The sequence below is a fragment of the Clupea harengus genome, chromosome 18 (genome assembly GCF_900700415.2).
Source record: "Clupea harengus chromosome 18, Ch_v2.0.2, whole genome shotgun sequence".
Lineage (NCBI taxonomy): Eukaryota > Metazoa > Chordata > Actinopteri > Clupeiformes > Clupeidae > Clupea > Clupea harengus.
In genome coordinates, this window is record NC_045169.1 from 3,088,876 (window position 1) to 3,108,538 (window position 19,663).

Genomic DNA, 19,663 nt, shown 5'->3' on the forward strand with positions numbered 1-19,663 from the left:
TGTTCTCACATCCTATAGAATAAAGCCGTGCACAGGAACTAAGATATCAGATCAAACAGACTCCCAACAGTCCCATGTGAGCCCATGTTCTACATAATGTGGGACAATTAAATGAACAAAGCAGAAATAGCTGCATCTTGCTGTAATGAAGATACATCTCCTTCTAATCAGGGAGGGCCCTCAGAGATGAAGAGAGGAAGAGAGAAGAAATTAGAGAGATCTTCTTTCTTGAAACTTGTTTACTTCTTTTCGTGCACTTCTTCAGCCAAAGCACAATGGCAGTTTTACAACACGCCATACGAGCAGCTCCTTCTGGGCATCTGAGAAGCAGAGTGTTCAAATGTGCCAAACCCTCGGCTGCCCAGACAGCATATTTGTCACCGCTTGAGAGCGATGCAAAACGGAGTGAATTCCATATCAGCTCAATCATCTCAGGCAACTCTAAAGTGAGCATATTAACGATCGTAATGAGAGTGGCGTGCCAGCATTTTCAATTAGGCTCCATTATGATATAATAGAAAAACTCAAACGAGAAGGCTGTTGCTGGCCTTAAAATACAAGTCGAAAACACACCGGCTTGCCCATCAACTACGTGCAACCTTAAATAAAACATTTGCATAGAACTGAGACTGCTTTGTTGCGAATGTCTCCCTTTATGAGAGCAGTTTACTACATAAGAGATCATATTCGGCCGTGACACAGAAACCATCCTGGGAAGCAGGAGAAAAGATGGAGAGGAGGAGGAGGAGGAGGAGGAGGAGGACTGATTCACACACACAACTGCTACTCAGAGCGCTCAAACACTGAACTGCTTCTATGGTCTTAGGGAGAAAAGAGGCACTAAGCCAGGTTGTCTGCTGGATGGTATTAGTTCTGCAATGACACATTGGGGTAGATTCTCCCAACTCTCAGTCACCGTGGTTCATTTCTCTAGACACAGGACAAGAGCTAAAAGCAGTGAAGGGGGGGAATAAGGAGGCAGAGGTCAGAACTTACAGTTTCTCGGATGTCCCCTTCTTTGGGGGACACATTGACGGTCAGGTCCAGAGTGCCCAGGTCATGGTCAGGATAGTGGGGATCTTTAAGGTCAAGGGTCACATCCAGGGATCTGAAGAATCATTCTTACACTGTAATAGACTGCTCACATCACACATATACTAAAGAAGCCTCACTCTATTAGCTTAGTCAGCCTTACCTCAATAACTGTTAGCATTCAAGCATCATTAGATAATAAGCTGGACTGCTATAATTACATAATGTCATAAGCTCCTCATAACCACTATGTGTGCTGATGAGGTGCGTGTGGGGTACACTACCAACACCAAACACCAGGTGGCAACAAATAGCTCAAGAAATAATTTGCTTCATGGAAATGCAAACTCGTGAGGACTTTCTTTCTTCATAAATACATAATACAAGAAGAATAGAAAGAATAACATAATAAATAAACAATAGTGACTCTCTGACACCTCTGATGCTCAAAAGACTCCAGATAGATGTAAGCCGAGCCCATGAAATCATCCTGCAGGCCAAAGTCATAATCGAAGACCTAAAGCAGAACAAAGAGATCAGTCAGAAGGCAGTCAACAGCTATTACATGGCAGAAGACAAGCCTCAAGGAGATACACACATCAAGTATAAGAACAGCAGAAGCCTATACCTTAGGAAGCTGCCAACTGTATAATTACATTTCTCCTAATCACTGACTAATGGTGTCATTCTGTGATTTGCCTAGGGTTATTTAACGATAACGATATGTGACTTAATCGTTAACATGCATGGCATTCCTCTTGAAATAAAGTTAGAGAACCTCTGGGACTTGTTTACTTTAAATGTCCGAGTCATGACACTATTAGGCCCACCACTCCGCATGTGTGCAAGTAGGCCACCTTTATTTTGTTCAACTACCACAAATTAAAATCAAGCTTGTGACTTGACCGTGGATGAGGTTATGTAGCGAATCATGTGGTCTTGGGTGTTTAGGATTGATATAACGCTGCCATAAGTCTAAGTCGGTACATTCTCCTCTTTCATTATAAACTAATGGCCTTCACTATTTCATCTGAAAGGAGTTTAACACACCAGCATGTAATTCAGGTTTAGCACACTCAAAAGACTGTGGCCTCTCAAAACAGTGTACTACAGTGAAGCAAATACAAATATATATTATATCTTATTTCTTATATTATATGTCATTCCCTTTTACAACGATTTGTGGTGCTTTTGATTGTTACTTCTTTATCAGTTACATACATATGGCTACACATGAACACAAAAACAGACATATTAGGATTTGTCCACTCATTTCTAGTGTTCTTCTTCTTGAAATGCTTTATTTTTCTCTCTTTTTTTATAGTTGTATGTCTGTTATTTTATATGGAACTTGGCGTCTGAAATAAAGATTTATATATATGCATTCTGTTTTCTGAGTCACAGTCTGACTGTTCTAAACAGTATGAAGTGCTTGGCCACTCGTTGTGTTGATAGTATAAGACGACGTGATTGATACACACATCCCATTGCCCCCTTTACATACAAGCCTGCTGGATAAACAGTCCATCTGCGAGGCAATTAGACCCTCTCTACTGCCCCCCGGTGGTTTACCTTGACGTAGAGCGGCTCTCTCAGGCTGTCCACCAACAGGGTGACTCTCTCATCCCACACTGGGTTCAGGTTCTTGTTGATGGTCCTGCTGCGGAACACCTCCTTCCCTGCTATCTTGAACTTCACATAGGGGTCACTGGTCCCTGAGGAGGAGAGGGGGACAGATAAGTTTTACATAGGGGTCACTGAGGAGGAGAGAGGGGACAGATAAACTTCACATAGGGGTCACTGGTCACTGAGGAGGAGAGGGGGACAGAGGGTGGAGCTGTTTTAGGCAGATGTTTTAGACACTTGATTTCTCACTACGGGGCTCATGAGATGCTTCATTATTGTGTTGTTTTATAGAATGAGAATACAGATACTTGAACTTGGACTCACACTGGACCTGGGTGTGTATAGCCAGGTTACTGTTGTTAAAAGTTACTGTTGTTACACATGGTGGGAAAAAAATAAACTGCTACTCTCTTTGCTGAACAAAACACTGCACAGAATAGAATGCATTTCTAGCTATTTCTCAAATATTTAATACTGCAAAACAGTTGGAACATCATTGTGGGGGGGGAGTATTACTTCAGCTGGAAAGATGTTCTGTGATTAGCTGTGGCAACACAGAGCAGTTAACCAGTTACATTTCCCCCCCAACAGTTTACATGCCTGTGGATCAGCAAGTTACAAAACACAGGATTCATCTCACGTTAGCCTCCCTTGCAAAGGCTCAGCGTGTTACAAAAGTTGTTGTTTAACATCACAACACTCAGGCCAGGGAGTTTAATTCCATCCATTGCACTTATTGAATTAGACCTACTACTCCCAACCCAGATCATAGACACTATTACCATAGACATACTGCTCCCAACCCAGATCACAGACACTATTACCATAGACATACTGCTCCAAACCCAGATCACAGACACTATTACCATAGACATACTGCTCCCAACCCAGATCACAGACACTATTACCATAGACATACTGCTCCCAACCCAGATCACAGACACTATTACCATAGACATACTGCTCCACACACAGATCACAGACACTATTACCATAGACATAATGCTCCACACCCAGATCACAGACACTATTACCATAGACATACTGCTCCACACACAGATCACAGACACTATTACCATAGACATACTGCTCCACACCCAGATCACAGACACTATTAGACCTCACTATTAGACCACATAGACCTTGCAACTGAATCAAATGCCTTGACAAAAACAAAAAACATCAGGCAGAAGCTAAAGAGTGCAAGCTGGTAGACTGGTCACGTTTGTATACTGATATGACCCTGTGCCAAGGTCGTCAGTTAAGAGGAAGGAAAACAAAAATGGTTTGTGAACTTAAATCGCTTGTCAGTAAGGCAAGAATGTTGTTAGGACTGAAATGTGATGAGAGCTGTGCGGTATGTGTCAGAATTCAAAACTAAATGGCCGTATCAGGAGATATCAGCAATTAGGCGCTCAAGCCTATCCTCCTGCTGACAAGACGAGAACAACAAGCAGAAGGCCTAGCGGGCCGTAACAATGTCAGTATGGTATCCACAGGCCATTAAACCATCAGTCTGCGTCGATCAGTTTGAAATCTCTTTATTTATGTTATTGGATGTTTATTTGAGATGAAAAAAGAGAAAACAAGAGACTAAGGGAGAACTCTTTTTTACCTGGGCCTTATTTTCACTTCTTTTTGGGTCCAGATTTTTTACTAGAGACGAAAACAATCGAAATCGGTCCAGTATTGAGTTAGAACGCTATAACCAGCAACTGCAAAATGGGTATTAATTGTACAGCACTTTTAAATGTGCTTTATAAATACATTTGACTTGACTTGACTATATAATGTCATCCTATGGGTCGAGGATCTGCGGCAAAGTAAACCGTTTTCGCCACAGACAGTGTCTGACAACATGGAAATGGTCCCTACAGAGATAGACCTGTACAGAAATAACTGTAAAGGATCTATAGAAAATGACTTCTTCCGGACCAGGAGAAGAGAAAGGTAAGCTAATGAAAAGAAACTTGCTGGGCGAATAGGGCCTAGGTTAAAAAAAATACTGGAGTACTCCTTTAAGGATTCAAGATTTATTTCTAAATGTACTAAATTCTTTGCTGGGAATCTCTTTCTACACATCCTTATTTTTTTTTGCACATCATATGTGCATGCGGTTTTGATAAATGAGTAAGGCCTTATTTCTACCCTATCTGTGTGCATGTTCTGGTGTGAAGCTCCAATGGTCTGGTTCAAAACACTTTGCTCTTAACATCTGACTCACTTTCATTCACTCGCGTCTATTTATTTTATTACGAGCGTGATCAAACATACTCTATGTAAACAACAACACGATTTACCTCCAGCCAATCATGCATTATTTACTGGACATAATGTACGTGTTACTCACATCGTGACTAGATACACTGCCAACAGCTAGGGGGGTTTAGCATTGAGTGTATTTTCAGCTGTGGCCTGAAGACCTGGAGCTGATGTGCAAATGGTTCTCTGCTTCTGCACCGTCATGCCATCACCCCGACTGAACCCCACTGCTGCTTCAGGCATGCTCATTACTGTTGATCATGTTATTTTAAGGAGGGCTTCAGGCATGGCCAGTACTGTTGATGATCATGTTATTTTAAGGAGGGCTTCAGGCATGGCCAGTACTGTTGATGATCATGTTATTTTAAGGAGGGCTTCAGGCATGGCTCATTACTGTTGTTGATGTTGTTATTTTAAGGAGGGTTCAGAGAGGTCTCCAAAAAGGAGCTGTGTTCAGCTTGAGGCTTTCTGATCATGTGACCGTTGTAAACTGCAGTGATTGGTTTGCGGGTGGAGCAGACTCTCCTAAATGTGCAGTTTTGGTGCCACGGGTGATCTCAGCCTCATCTGGTCCTGCTGAGTCAGTGACACACACACACACGCACGCACACACAGACACACACACACACAGACACACACACACACACACACACACACGCACGCTTGCACACACAGACAGACACACACACACACACACACACACACACGCGCGCACGCTTGCACACACACACACACACACACACACGCACGCTTGCACACACAGACACACACACACACGCATGCTTGCGCACACAGACACACACACAGACACACACAAAAACAGATACACACATATGCACATACACACACTCGCGCACAAACACACGCTGACACACACACATGCACACGTACATGCACACACACATGCACACGCACATGCACACGCACATACACACACGGACACACACACGCACACACATGGACACGCACATGCGCACACACATTGCTTGTAAAGTCTACCAGTTGTGCACCCTCAATTTCACTGTGTGCAGGAGGAAAAAATGTGTACTCTCCAAACAGATAAGCCAACACATGCCAGAGGTGGACTACCACGACCCACAAAAAGACCGCGTCAGGGCTCACTGCATGAAACATACCGCAGTAAGCTCTACTGGATTAGAATAATTCACAAGGCCTTAGGACATGAAATGTCAGTGATAGTCAGACGCACCCCATTAGCATTTTCCCCGCCATTAGCAAGCACACCCTGAGCTAATGTTCAGCAACTGCCATGTGCAAATTGATAGGTATGTGCCCCCGTGACGGGAGCTGTAAGCACTGAGCTTTAACTGCCACATTGGCGTTCAGTTTCAGACAGGAAACACTGAGCTCAACTGACCTGACAGCTTCATTTCCGTCTGAGCGCTCTGCTTAAAAGGAGGTGTGTGTGACAGGCTTTCATTTCGGCTTCTGCCATGGACTGTACCTCTATATTGCATTTTTGTATCCATCTTTCAGTCCTATTTTTTTATGTAGCTTATTACATCATATTGTGTTTGCCCCTGCTTATTGACCTTTAACTACAATTGTATGTATCAGGTTATGTGATATAAAGCATGCTGGGCGTGTAGGTTAGGGGATGATTTCTGCCCAGTGCGTTAGTGCACTGCTCTTCGCTGGGATCATATCTAAGGTAGATCCTCTCCTTTGCTCTAGGTTCTATAAGATAAGAATGCACATGACACATGACACATGCACAGTTCCATTTAGTTCAGTGGGCAGTATGCTGCTGCTGTTCTATCATTGTGCAATTCCATACGAGTATTTCCAGACATGTGAGTTCAGGCTGAGATAATACTACAGAAAATGGATATAGAAACACATAACAAGAACAAAGCGAAATATAGATAAATCAACACCTGTAAAACACACATCCCCGGTAACTATTTACCACACAAATACATAGGGCTGTGTATTGGCAAGAATCCGTCGATACGGTACGTAGCATGATACAGGGGTTATGATTCAGTATGTTGCGTTATATATTGCAATACTGTAAGCAGCATCATAGCACTGCATAACACAATACAAAAGGAAACACTGTCTGCCACAAATCTTTGCATGTAAGCTATTAATACAAAAATTGATACAGTGTTTTTGAGGATCAATACACTATCAGAAAAAGTAATATTGCGATACTCAAGTGTATCAATATTTTCTTACACAAATACAACTAGACTATTCCATCACACAACCAAGGGAATAGTGTTCCACACCAAAAAAACACCACCACAAAATGACCAGTAGATGGCAGTCTTTCCTCACTGCAGCACACTGCTGTGCTGGGATGACCCTGCCCGTGGCCACCACATCAGTCAGACCAACAGCTCATTTGCCGCAGCACTTTAAAGCCCCTCTCCATCAGGCTGAAGGCTGCTTCATATGGCTGCCTCACCCACACAGTCTACGGATTAGGCAGGACACACACCCCCCCCCCCCCCCACACACACACACACACACACCTCCTGGCCCATCTGATCCATAAAATAATCTGAGGAGTAAACCCTGTGCTTAACCTTTGCACTGCCGTGGCCTGACACACACACACACACACACACACACAGGAGAGTGCCTCTGATTGCAGGCTGGGTTTATATCAGGCCGTTCTCCTCTCTAATGCAAGTGGCGAAAATTGAGTTTTTCCCAGTCTTATTTGATTAATCTCACAAAGGCTGGCTGGAGAGAGAAAATAAGTGGGAGAAAGGAATAGAGAGAGAGAGACACAGAGATACAGACAGAGAGAGAGAGAGAGAGAGAGATAGAGAGTGAGAGATAGAGAGAGAGAGAGAGAGAGATAGAGAGAGAGAGATAGAGAGTGAGAGATACAGAGAGAGAGAGAGAGAGAGATAGAGAGAGATAGAGAGTGAGAGATACAGAGAGAGAGAGATAGAGAGCGATAGAGAGTGAGAGATACAGAGAGAGAGAGAGAGAGAGAGATAGAGAGTGAGAGATACAGAGAGAGAGAGAGAGATAGAGAGAGAGAGAGAGATGGTGACTCGATGGTGACTGGTCTGTGTATGGGTGGTGTTTGCTGTGAGCACTTTTGCATGTTCTGCACACGACTGACACCATACATGGGCTAGAAGCTTGGGGCTCAAACCTAGAAAAGGCAACAGAGTTTGTAGATTTGTCCAGAGGACTCATCCCACCAGAGGTTGCAATGTACACATACACGCAAATATATCAGGTGAGGGTATCTATTACATACATATACATTCCTTTTTATCATTTTGAATAAAAGATAAGATCAAGTGTACGACGACACAAAACATGCATGACAGCTTGTATTCCAAAACAATGTGAAGCTGTGACTGCTATCTCTCACAAATATGCAACAATCTTTAGAAGCTCCTTCATCAAGTGTTCCCCCAGTAAAGCATGGGGTCTACCTCCTAATCTACCTCTACATCAGCCTCCTAATCCAGTCACAGCACGCCGTTTCATCTCCACCCTTCCTGCCCTGTCATAATCATAACAGGGCAGCCTTACTACAGCGTCTGCTTTGAAGCATGTAGCTGCTCCGTTAACTCAGAGGACTTACAGAGAGCCTCTTCCACATGGCCTGACCTTACCTTACTCACTGAGCACTGAATCTCCATTTGGTGGTGAACACATTCAATATCGAGCTTGCATTGCTGCTGACGCCATTGCCATCCCTTGGCTCTGTTCACCTGTTCTAATGGAATGGCTATACACTGCATATATATATACCACCCCAGCTCCGCCTGTTATACAACACATATAACTCACGTTAAACAACTCCTGCATACACTACACAAACTACACTACATACATACTGTACATACATATATAAACACATACAAACATACTGTACATACATACATACACACACACGCACGCACGCACGCACGCACGCACGCACGCACGCACGCACGCACGCACGCACGCACGCACACACACACACACACACACACACACACACACACACACACACACACACACACATATACTGCTCCATAACTACCTCCAACTACCTGATCTGTCCAACTACCTCCAACTACCTGATCTGTCCAACTACCTGAGCTGTCCAACTACCTTCCTACTACCTGAGCTGTCCAACTACCTTCCTACTACCTGAGCTGTCCAACTACCTTCCTACTACCTGAGCTGTCCAACTACCTTCCTATTACCTGAGCTGTCCAACTACCTTCCTACTACCTGAGCTGTCCAACTACCTTCCTACTACCTGATCTGTCCAACTACCTGAGCTGTCCAACTACCTTACTACTACCTGAGCTGTCCAACTACTTCCTTCTACCTGAGCTGTCCAACTACCTTCCTACTACCTGATCTGTCCTGAATAAACTGCAGTGGTGCAGAGGAAAGCCAAAGTCATGACAGAGGCAGGAATGGTGTTTGGCACTCACTCTAATCAACAACCATCTCTCAGGCTGGGGTCAAAGCAAACTGACTCTACTGACATTACAAGAGTAGTTTCCTTGAAAGGCTAGCAAAAAAACAAACACAAAGAGAGAGAGAGAGAGAGAGAGAGAGAGAGAGAGAGAGAGAGAGAGAGAGAGACAAGCTCACACAAGGTCTAAGGACAAGAATGCATCATTGTACAAAACTGTACAAACCGTACAAAACCAACAGCAACTCATCTATTTGCAATCTATTGCTTTGCCTGATGATAATACAACATTAAACACAACAAAACAAAGAGCTTTCTTCAAGTTCATCGAGCACATCGAAGCACAAGCAGACTTGCGTTCAGAATTACTGGAGCAGTACTTTTTTAATGAGGATGTCATCAGCAGAGATCTGCCAAGAGAGGCAGAGAGGCAGAGAGGCAGTGCCGCACCATTCCTTCTTTTGGCCACGCACCATCCCACGCATTGTATTTTTAAGCACTACATCTCTCTATGCGTCTCACCGACACGTACTTTAGACAAGACTCACATCTCTATTTGTGTCTGAACAGACAAAAAGGTTCAGCATGGTTAAAGTGTTTTGAATGCGCTCTTCAGATTCAGACTTTTATATTTGTGTGTGTGTGTGTGTGTGTGTGTGTGTGTGTGTGTGTGTGTGTGTGTGTGTGTGTGTCACAGGCATAGTGAATGTGCTGTACCTGTTTTGCGCTGCTCTAACGGAGCACAAGATCCTGTTCCTATCAAGCAGCTACCAGCGCCTCACCGACGGCTGCAGAGCCCTGCTGGCCATCATGTTCCCCCTCAAATACAGGTGTGTGTGTGTGTGTGAGAGAGTGTGTGTGAAAATACACAGACAGAGAGAGAGTGAGTGTGTGTGTGTATGTGTGTCCATGAATATGGCCCTGCTGCAAAACACATTTACTTCCCAATTTAGTTAGTGTGTAAGGACTTTTGAAACACTCTGTGTCCTTTCCTCTTTCCCCCTCCTCTCTGTTTCAATGGACTGAAGTCAGTACTGAGTAATGAGGGGTCCTCCGCGCTCTCTGCCTTGTTTCAAGTATTTGTTTTGGTCTTCTCTACCTACACATGAGAGATTTTTAGGGATTTTTTTATTTATTTTTTTATCTTGAAACAGGTGGATTTCCAGATCTCCAGTTCATGTTAACCACTCAGCGTTAGGACATCAGAGAAGGTGAGGATTCATCGTGACAAGCGCCAGCTTCAGTCGTGACATGCACTGCTTTGTGCCTCGTTGGGAAATGAAAGAAATGCTCACTGATTCAATTTTCTATTTTCTTTTGTGTTGCAAGATTCCTTTCAAAAAGATCCATTGGATATTCCTCTTTTGTTGACAAGATGATGGCACTATCATGATACAACCCGACAGCTTCCCCTCTCTCTCTCCCCCCCTTTCTTCCTCTCAGCTTTGGGAGAAGTGCTAAATTAAAGTCGGTACAAACTGCTCAGTTTAGTTATTCTGCTTTGGGAGAAGTGCTAAATTAAAGTCGGTACAAACTGCTCAGTTTAGTTATTCTGCAGTCAGTCATGCCTAGAGAATGCCACAGCGAATCTTCAAATCAGAGCATGAGCTTTGAAATACACAGCACCGCGGCAGACACAACCCCCCTCCCCACACACACACACACACAGTCACACGCACGCGCACACACACACAGTCACACGCACGCGCACACACACACACAAACACATACACACACACACACAGACACACACACACACTGCCCTTGACAGTTATCTGCAGGACTTTTGGGCAGAGATGCAATAGCGCTAGGAATTATGTGTTGTGACCACACAGACAAGCTGGCAGGAGCGGGAGCAGGAGCAGGAGCAGGAGCAGGAGCAGGAGCAGGAGCAGGAGCAGGAGCAGGAGCAGCACAGGAGCAGGAGGAGCGGGAGCAGGAGCAGGAGCAGGAGCAGGAGCAGGAGCAGGAGCAGGAGCAGGAGCAGGAGCAGGAGCAGGAGCAGGAGCAGGAGGAAGAGGAGGAGCAGGAGCAGGAGCAGGAGCAGGAGGAGCAGGAGCAGGAGCAGGAGCAGCAGCAGGAGCAGGAGCAGGAGGAAGAGGAGGAGCAGGAGCAGGAGCAGGAGCAGGAGCAGGAGCAGGAGCAGGAGGAGCAGGAGCAGGAGCAGCAGCAGGAGCAGGAGCGGGAGCAGGAGCAGGAGCAGGAGCAGGAGCAGGAGCAGGAGAGCAGGAGGAGCAGGAGAAGGAGAAGGAGCAGGAGCGGGAGCGGGAGCGGGAGCAGGAGCAGGAGCGGGAGCGGGAGCGGGAGCGGGAGCGGGAGCAGGAGCAGGAGCGGGAGCGGGAGCAGGAGCAGGAGCAGGAGCAGGAGCAGGAGCAGTGGCATACGACAGTAAAGCTGATGGATATCTGAGCAGGAAGCCGTGCTCAAGCATGAACCAATCCGAGAGGGAGACCCAAAAAAGGTTCTTCCTTCAGTTCCGTAAATTGAAAAACATCTATTGACGGGGCAGAGCAGTCTCCCTTCAAGGTGTGTGGAGGCACAGTGTGGACGGATAGTTCCAGTTCCAGTTCCAGTTCATGCCTGCAGGAGGGTTCCCATCAGTCACTCTGTGTGCACAGCTCTAGTGAAGGGGCCATCCCTCCTTCACTCACCCTGGGATCAATGGACAGCGCCACTCTGGACCTCCACACCAGACTTTATGGACTCATAAATAGCTCATTCACACGGCTTTTCATCCAGCAGGCCGAGAGGCATGAAATTAGAGAGCTGGGCTCCTCGATTGACCGCTCCATACATCTACCGGAGCCAGAGCCAGAGCCAGAGAGAGCGTGTTGGAAGGCCTATTTCAAAACTCACGACAGGGGCACAGAAGCGACACCAACTTCTGTCTAAAACCAAAAAAACTTTTCAGAGTTTGTGCCAAGAAAGTCATGTTAGCTTTCTGTCACTCCTCCATCAGGTGCCACAGAGAACCAAACCCCAAATCTATGCACAACTCATCATTCCTATTATACTTTGCATTTAACTCATTTTTAAGGAAATTAATAAGCACCTCGTTGGCATGGGTATAATAGACAAGGCACAGGAGAGAGAGAATGCCAGTCACATTTCATTGGCATGGGTATGATAGACAAGGCACAGGAGAGAGAGAATGCCAGTCACATTTCATTGGCCAATGCCCCTACCCACAATGCCCCTACCCACAATGCCAATACAAAGGAGGTTAATTCCCTCTCCTCACATCGCCTCCTCAACACGGGCCAGAGCTTAATGAAGACGGATAGGAATACGATGCTGCCCACTCTCTCTGACTGTCAAAGAGGTTTCTCGTTCCCTCCATCTCTCCCTCCATCCCTCCATCACTCTCTCTACCTCCCTCCCTCCCTCCCATCTGCCCTCTCTTTTAGTCCAATTGATTGGGGAGAATCAAAGCAAACTCCTCTCATTTCAAAGGTGGGCAAGGAGCCAAGTTCAATAGAGATTCACTCGGCCATTGGAATGGGGGAGACGAGGGAGGAAATAAAACTTTAGTCTCGCTGCCAATAAGCCGAGGATCTCTTCCAGCCCGTCAGCCCAGATCGACCCAGAGCCATCGTTCAAGAAGAATGGGATGACACCAGGGGAACCCACAGTATTCTCTGTTACCAAGAGCGTCCAGTGACCGTTACTGAACCGTCCTTTAAAAAGGTGGGACCAGACCCAACCTGAATATGTACACACAGCGCTGACAACATGGCGCACTAGTCAACTACCACTAGTGGTCCCGTGGTCATCACACGGGCGGCTGAATGTTGCCTGTTTAAACTGCAGGGACTGCGACCGCTACTGCCTATAGGCAGCTTCTCCCCACAGGAGGAGGAAGAGGAGAGGAGTGTGTGGTGTGAAGTGCAGTGTGTGGTGCACAAACAGGCAGAAAATGGAACTCTATGGAGCTATGGCCATGCTGTGTGTTCTGTGGCTCTGGCCTTGTTTGACAGGAAACAGTTTCATTAGCTAGCTGAGAGTGGTAAATGTCATAATAATAATAATAATAATAATAATAATACATTTTATTTCACAGCGCCTTTCATGTCACTCAAGGACGCTTTACAATTTAAAACAGGAGCAAACAAATAACAAAACAAATAAAATTAAAAGTGCAAGTAAAAACAGCATGGCAACTACAGTGAGAATGCAATCCTGAAAAGGTGGGTTTTGAGAGAGGATTTGAACTGAGGGAAGGAGTCAATGTTTCGGATGTCAGGTGGGAGTGAGTTCCAGAGTTTGGGAGCAGAGCGGCTGAAAGCTCTGCTCCCCATGGTGGTAAGCCGGGCAGAGGGGACAGTTAGGTGGATGGAAGAGGAGGTGTGTCATGTGTTGTGTCGTGTCATGCAATGACCTTAACCTTTACAGGAACCCGTGTTTTGACAGAGGTTTGTTGCAATGTCACATCAGCTTGTTACAGGATTATCACTGAGAGCAGACATGGCAAGGTGAAGAGAAAAGACCAAAGGCACAGAGCATATTATTATGCACAAATAACTGCTCAGTGGGCGAAGATCTTTATCGGGACATTTATCAGTTGATAGCTGGTCATCGATATGAGCAAATTCATTCTGTGGGAAGAAAAGTTCCCCACTACTATCACTAAGGGGCAGTGTGTCCTACCTTTAGTGCCGTCTCACGGCACTCTTTTCAACTCGATGTTGCTTGAGCCTCTGCTATAACATACGGACTATGTGCCAAACTATTCCACATACGTACGTATGTGTTCCCATAGAAATATGGAATGCAATAAGGGGTGTGCCTTCCTGTGCACTTGACTCAGGATAATTAATCAGGCAAACAAATGTGGTCAGATCTGTATGATGGAGTTTGGTGGGTGCTTGATTTATCTCTCGTATTTTAGTGTTCGTTTTTAAGCCTGGGCCATCAGTTGCAAGTTCACTTGACCATAAACAATCTGTCCCATTAACAGCCATAAAACTGAGCTCTCGTTCAACGTTTTAAAAGCGGTATTTCCTGGGTTGACAAAACAAAAGACCAAGTCATCTTCTCCATTTTACCTTCCTCTACATACATATTTCCAACTTCAAACTGTTGTGCAAATATATTGTCTCCATTTCACAGACAAACAAACAGTCATTTGGCAGTGGTCGGTTTGATATCCCTATTAAATGTCTGTAATGACAGCCATTTTTAATTTGACCAGTAGCCTCTATTAGGTGGCATTTTAATGGAGCGCGTCAGTGGCCTTAGTGGTGGAAATCACACCGAATGGGCTCATGAATAATAATGAACAGAGGACAAATGAGCCCACATAACTCCCTGCTGTGAGACAGAAAAACAAACACTAAAATACGATACATAAATCAAGAAAGAGAGAGAGAGAGAGAAAAGAGAGAGAAAGAGAGAGACAGAGAGACAGAAACAGAGAGAGACAGAGACAGAGAGACAGAGAGACAGAGAGAAAAGACAAGCTGTCAGTGAGTGAATGTGACTCAGGTAGAACATGTTTCAAACTAAGCCTACTGTCTCAATCCTGCCCAGCATATGTTCTGTTTCTCCCCACTCAATCCTACCTGGTCATCATAAAGTTGCAATATCCCTGACTAGCTATGGGCAAGCAAAGAGAAATGTTCTGTTTTCATGTACTGGACATCTCGATGATTAAACCATAGCAAGCAATTCTTTCATAACCTTTACCAAAGACCCAGTCCAATAAGAACGGCTAAATGGAGCCAAAAAACTGCCAACTATAAAATATCTGCATAATCTTAAGTGAACATCAAACTTTGCCGAGGCGTTTTCATAGCCTGAGGCTGCCTACTCTTTTGGTTCTCTCCTTTGATTGATTCATGTTGACTTTTTGTAACCAGAGCAACAAACATATTCACTACATTTACATAAAGGCGATCAAACGTCTTCAAGGCTAATACGGCTATTCTTGATGCAGCTTAATAGTGTTTAGGGTTTAGTAGGGTTTAGTAACACATAAATACATATACATGCATACCAGGCAGTTTTAAGGGCATACAAAGGGAACAGCACATCACCAGTGGATTCCATCTCAATAATTTACTAAATAGGTCAGAATTGTTTATTCGTTCATTCACAAAAATGCATTTCCTTATCACAGCGAAGCACAGATGGTGCATGAAGAATTAATAATAATGGAATAATTTCAAAGAGAAAGAGTACGCGAATATCCACAAGACGCAGCGTTAATGCTTCCCAGTGCTAACCAATGCTAATTCAGTAGCTTTGTGCACATATATTTATGAAACGCATCCCGTTTCTCTGTATATTACCACATTCTGTAGGCAAATCAACACACGTTCCAACAGAGAGAGGTTAATGTTGGAATACATTCAGGCACTCAGGACAGCGTTGTCAGGCTAATGTGTGCCCACCACCGGTTGCATTGGCGCAGCTGCGCAGACCCTGCTGGGGGTTTCATGCGGCGGTTGGCATGCACGTCACGTCCCCATCCAGGGGCCCCTCGGAGCGAGAGACCCAAGGCCAAACAAAAAGATGACTGAGTCACGACGCACAGGCCACGCCGCAACCTTCGGGGAAACGAGGAGGACAAACGATGATGCCACCTCGTGAGGCCCCCGAGGAAAAGGGCGCCATGACAACAGCAGCTTAAAGGTGTGAGAGACCCACAAACTGTCTTCCAAACCCCACTCTCCCCCTCGGACGTGTATTACTCAGACAGGACGGATGTGTGTGTGTGTGTGTGTGTGTGTGTGTGTGTGTGTGTGTGTGTGTGTGTGTGTGTGTGTGTGTGTGTGTGTGTGTGTGTGTGTGTGTGTGTGTGTGTGTGTCAGAGTTACAGGAACTGAAGACATCTCTGAAGCGTGGCGCTTCCTGTCACACTCTGTGTGGTGCTGGGGGGATTAACCAAGTGTGAGATTCAAGAGAAAAAAAATCACCCGTCTGTCTGCAGAAAGTCGTGAGGGAACAAGGGCTTCAAGTGGGGATGAACTACAGATACTTTGCCATACAGGTTCTGTTCTCATAGCATGAGAATGTTCTGAGTTGTAGACACAGGGGAATTATGAGATGGAATTATGCTCGTCATGAGGAGCTTTAAAACCAAAGGGGCAGACCCAAAGCTAATGCTCACAAAGAGTTTAAATTACATTGATTATTATTATCCACTTGGCTCCCAACTTCAAGACTAAGAGAAATTAGCATTCATGTGTCAGCTGTGATCATCTGCAGAAGATGGAGAGCAAGGGGAAGGAGAACATGCACACATGCACACACAGTCACACACACACACACACACACACACACACACACACACACACACACAATGAAAATGTAGTGCAAAGAGGCAGCAACTCCATGTCGAAAATTTTGACTTAGCAGATGGTTCTAGTCTGAGACAGCCAATGAGCAGAAACCTTCAAGTCACATAAGATTGAGAAAGTTTGAGCCATGACTGGGGTGGGGGGGGGGGATCACATGCAGGACAAACAAGGGGACACTCGTATTTTTCACTGTGAGGTATTGGACCGAATTCAGCCAGGCGTCACATTGGCTGTCATGCAGGCCTTATTTAAGAGTGTGAGAGCAAGACTTATTGGGCTCTCTCCTCACACATCGCAACTGATTCTGTCAACAGGATCAGCCGGCCAACACATCTCCTCCACAGCCCCCTACCCAGCATCCCACTCCAGAGCCCTGGATTAATGACTGCACCACACACACACACACACACACACACACACAACTCCTCTCCACTCATGCAGGGCGGTAAGCATGACCACCCTGCTCATGAGAGTGTGAAATGTGTGTGTGTGTGTGTGTGTGTGTGACATGTGTGTGGCGTGCGTGCATGAACTCGTGTGCGTGTGTGTGTGTGTGTGTGTGTGTGTGTGAGTTGAAGAAATGTGCAAATGTGTATCTGCGTTTGCGGTTTCTGTCGGGGCAGTACGTTTGTCAAGACCCCCACTTCCCCCCCACTTCAATGGAAACACACTCATACTGGCCCAGGACTGTGAAAGGCAATGAGTAAACTCACTCACAGCTTTTCGTAAGGGAAGTCTGCTCTCTTGACCTGACCTGACTTGACGGTGAAACTCAACGTAAAAGTAGAACTAGTAGTCATTCGGAGGCCTTCACAAGATAATGAGAATCAAGGGAGTGACACGGAGTCCTTTCTCCATGCATTTCATTTTCAAGTCATTCAATATTGAAAAGAAATGGCTCCCACACTCCCTAAAGAGATTCGCACATTCGAAAATATCAATGAAGAAAACTAAAGAGACATTACAAACACATTAGCCACTTTCAGTAAACTGCAAACGCCAGCAGTATAATCACCACTAGTTTAAGGCCCCACGGGCATCTTGGCTAAGTTTCCCTACAGCAGTTACAATTACAGTTTTACACAACTGCTTACACATGTTCTCTGAAACTTGGTCTCATTTTTTTCCAAACTCTACACACAGTTACATTTAACATACACACACAAAAGGACAACGAACGAAAACACCTCGTATCTCCTGCAAAATTAAACTGCATTCAAAACTCAATAATCCTAAATGGTGAACACAGCTATACATTTGGTAAGACTTTTTGGATCACTAAACACACACTAGTGTCACACTCGACTAGCCTGAACACAAATGCAGCTCAGCACAAATCTCATTATTCAGTCAGTTTATGTGTAAGCAGTTAAAAAGCACGGTATCACCAAATGACTTTAAACCCAGAGGGCACACAGACATTCTATTGATGCTTGTCTCTTCAGGCGACACGTGGTTCTGCATGAGCACTATAAATGTCCAAGGGACGGAGGGTTATTGTCCTCTCTGGGCTTGGGGAGTCTGTTGTTGAGGTCCAATAACCTCCAGAGCTGCCTCTCGCTCTCAGGGGGAAACCCACGGAGCCTCTGATCGAGCCTGGGATCAAGACAGATAAGCACCACGGGGAGCACACACCTACACAGCAGAAGGAGAGCTATGGCTACCACTGGCAGATACCATTACGTGTGTGTGAGTGTGTGTGTGTGTGTGTGTGTGTGTGTGTGTGTGTGTGTGTGTGTGTGTGTGTGTGTGTGTGTGTGTGTGTGTGTGTGTGTGTGTGTGTGTGTGTGTGTGTGAGAGGTGAGACCTGGCTTGAAGCTCAGTGTTAGCAGGATTCTGTCATAAAAAAATAAATAAAATGTAACATAGACGTAATGTGCTAACAGATGTGTGTCTGTGTGTGTGTGTGTGTGTGTGTGTGTGTGTGTGTGTGTGTGTGAGAGAGAGAGAGAGAGAGAGAGAGTATCTCTGTGACAGACAAGGGTTGATAATGGGTTGAGCGCCTTGAGATAATTGTATTGTTTTGGCGCTATATAAATCAAATTGAATTGAATTGATGGTGTAAGTCCGTATCTGAATTTGGCATCTTTCTCCAGCTTCAGATCGAATTAAAAATGTAAAATGAAAGCAGCCATTTGTAATATGTTCTTAAATCACAAACTCATTCAGTCTCTCTCTCTCTCACACACACACACACACACATACACACGCACACTCTCCACAGTCTCCAGCTGACACACATCCACACAATATGTGTTTTTCATTAGACTGTGCTGACAGAAGGAGGCTATGGGTTCTTCTTATCAGTGTGCATTATGTTAGCTCAGGATCTCCCCCTCACCTACTCCCTCTCACTCCCTCTCTCGCTTTCTCGCTCCCTCTCTCTCTCTCTCTCAACACACACACACACACGCACACGCACACACACATATGCTCCTGCTTACAAACACATACTTTTCACACCTCTATAAAAGCAGACCAGCATCTCCTGCATGCCCCATTTAAAAACACATAAAGGGCTGAAAGGACTGCATCCAAGACACAGCTCAGCAGAACAGTTCCCAAAACAGACAGAACACGTCTGATTCTGACTTTCATCCTGATGAGCTCAAAGCACCCACTGATCCTTGTTCAGCAGTACTTTGAAGTACTTTCTGTGAGCGTGTCCGTTTATGTGACCTTATTAGCCAAAGTGAAGGTTAAAGTGTATGCCCCACAGGCTCTAAGGCACACTGTACACAGTTCCTCCATATCGCACATCCACAGTAGGTAGCGAGGCAGTTATAAGTCATAACAGTGTCAAAAATATGAGACACGATTTCAATTACATCCTATTTCATGGCAATGCAACCTATCCTCGCTTGGAGACGTGCTGAAATAGAACTTCCCATATCCTATGGACAGTGTAACCACAGTCGGCTGTGACACGTAATAGATATTTATAGTGTATCAGTATCTTACTTATAACATCTGAACTGATGTCCTTACTAATCGGATGTTGTCTGTATGAAGTCATCTACAGGTTTTAAAG

General features: G+C 45.1%; 1 protein-coding gene across 4 annotated transcripts in view; it reads right to left on the bottom strand.

Moving 5' to 3' along the window:
• mctp1a (multiple C2 domains, transmembrane 1a) overlaps positions 1 to 19,663 on the bottom strand; it is a 147,053-nt gene that overhangs the window by 69,572 nt on the left and 57,818 nt on the right. For all 4 annotated transcript variants that reach the window (XM_031585574.2, XM_042710484.1, XM_042710486.1 and 1 more), the window contains exons 3-5: positions 2,605 to 2,747; positions 1,470 to 1,549; positions 997 to 1,108 (exon numbers count right to left, since the gene is read on the bottom strand). In XM_031585574.2, the coding sequence (XP_031441434.1) occupies positions 997 to 1,108; positions 1,470 to 1,549; positions 2,605 to 2,747 (335 nt within the window). The remainder of the gene's footprint in view (positions 1 to 996; positions 1,109 to 1,469; positions 1,550 to 2,604; positions 2,748 to 19,663) is intronic.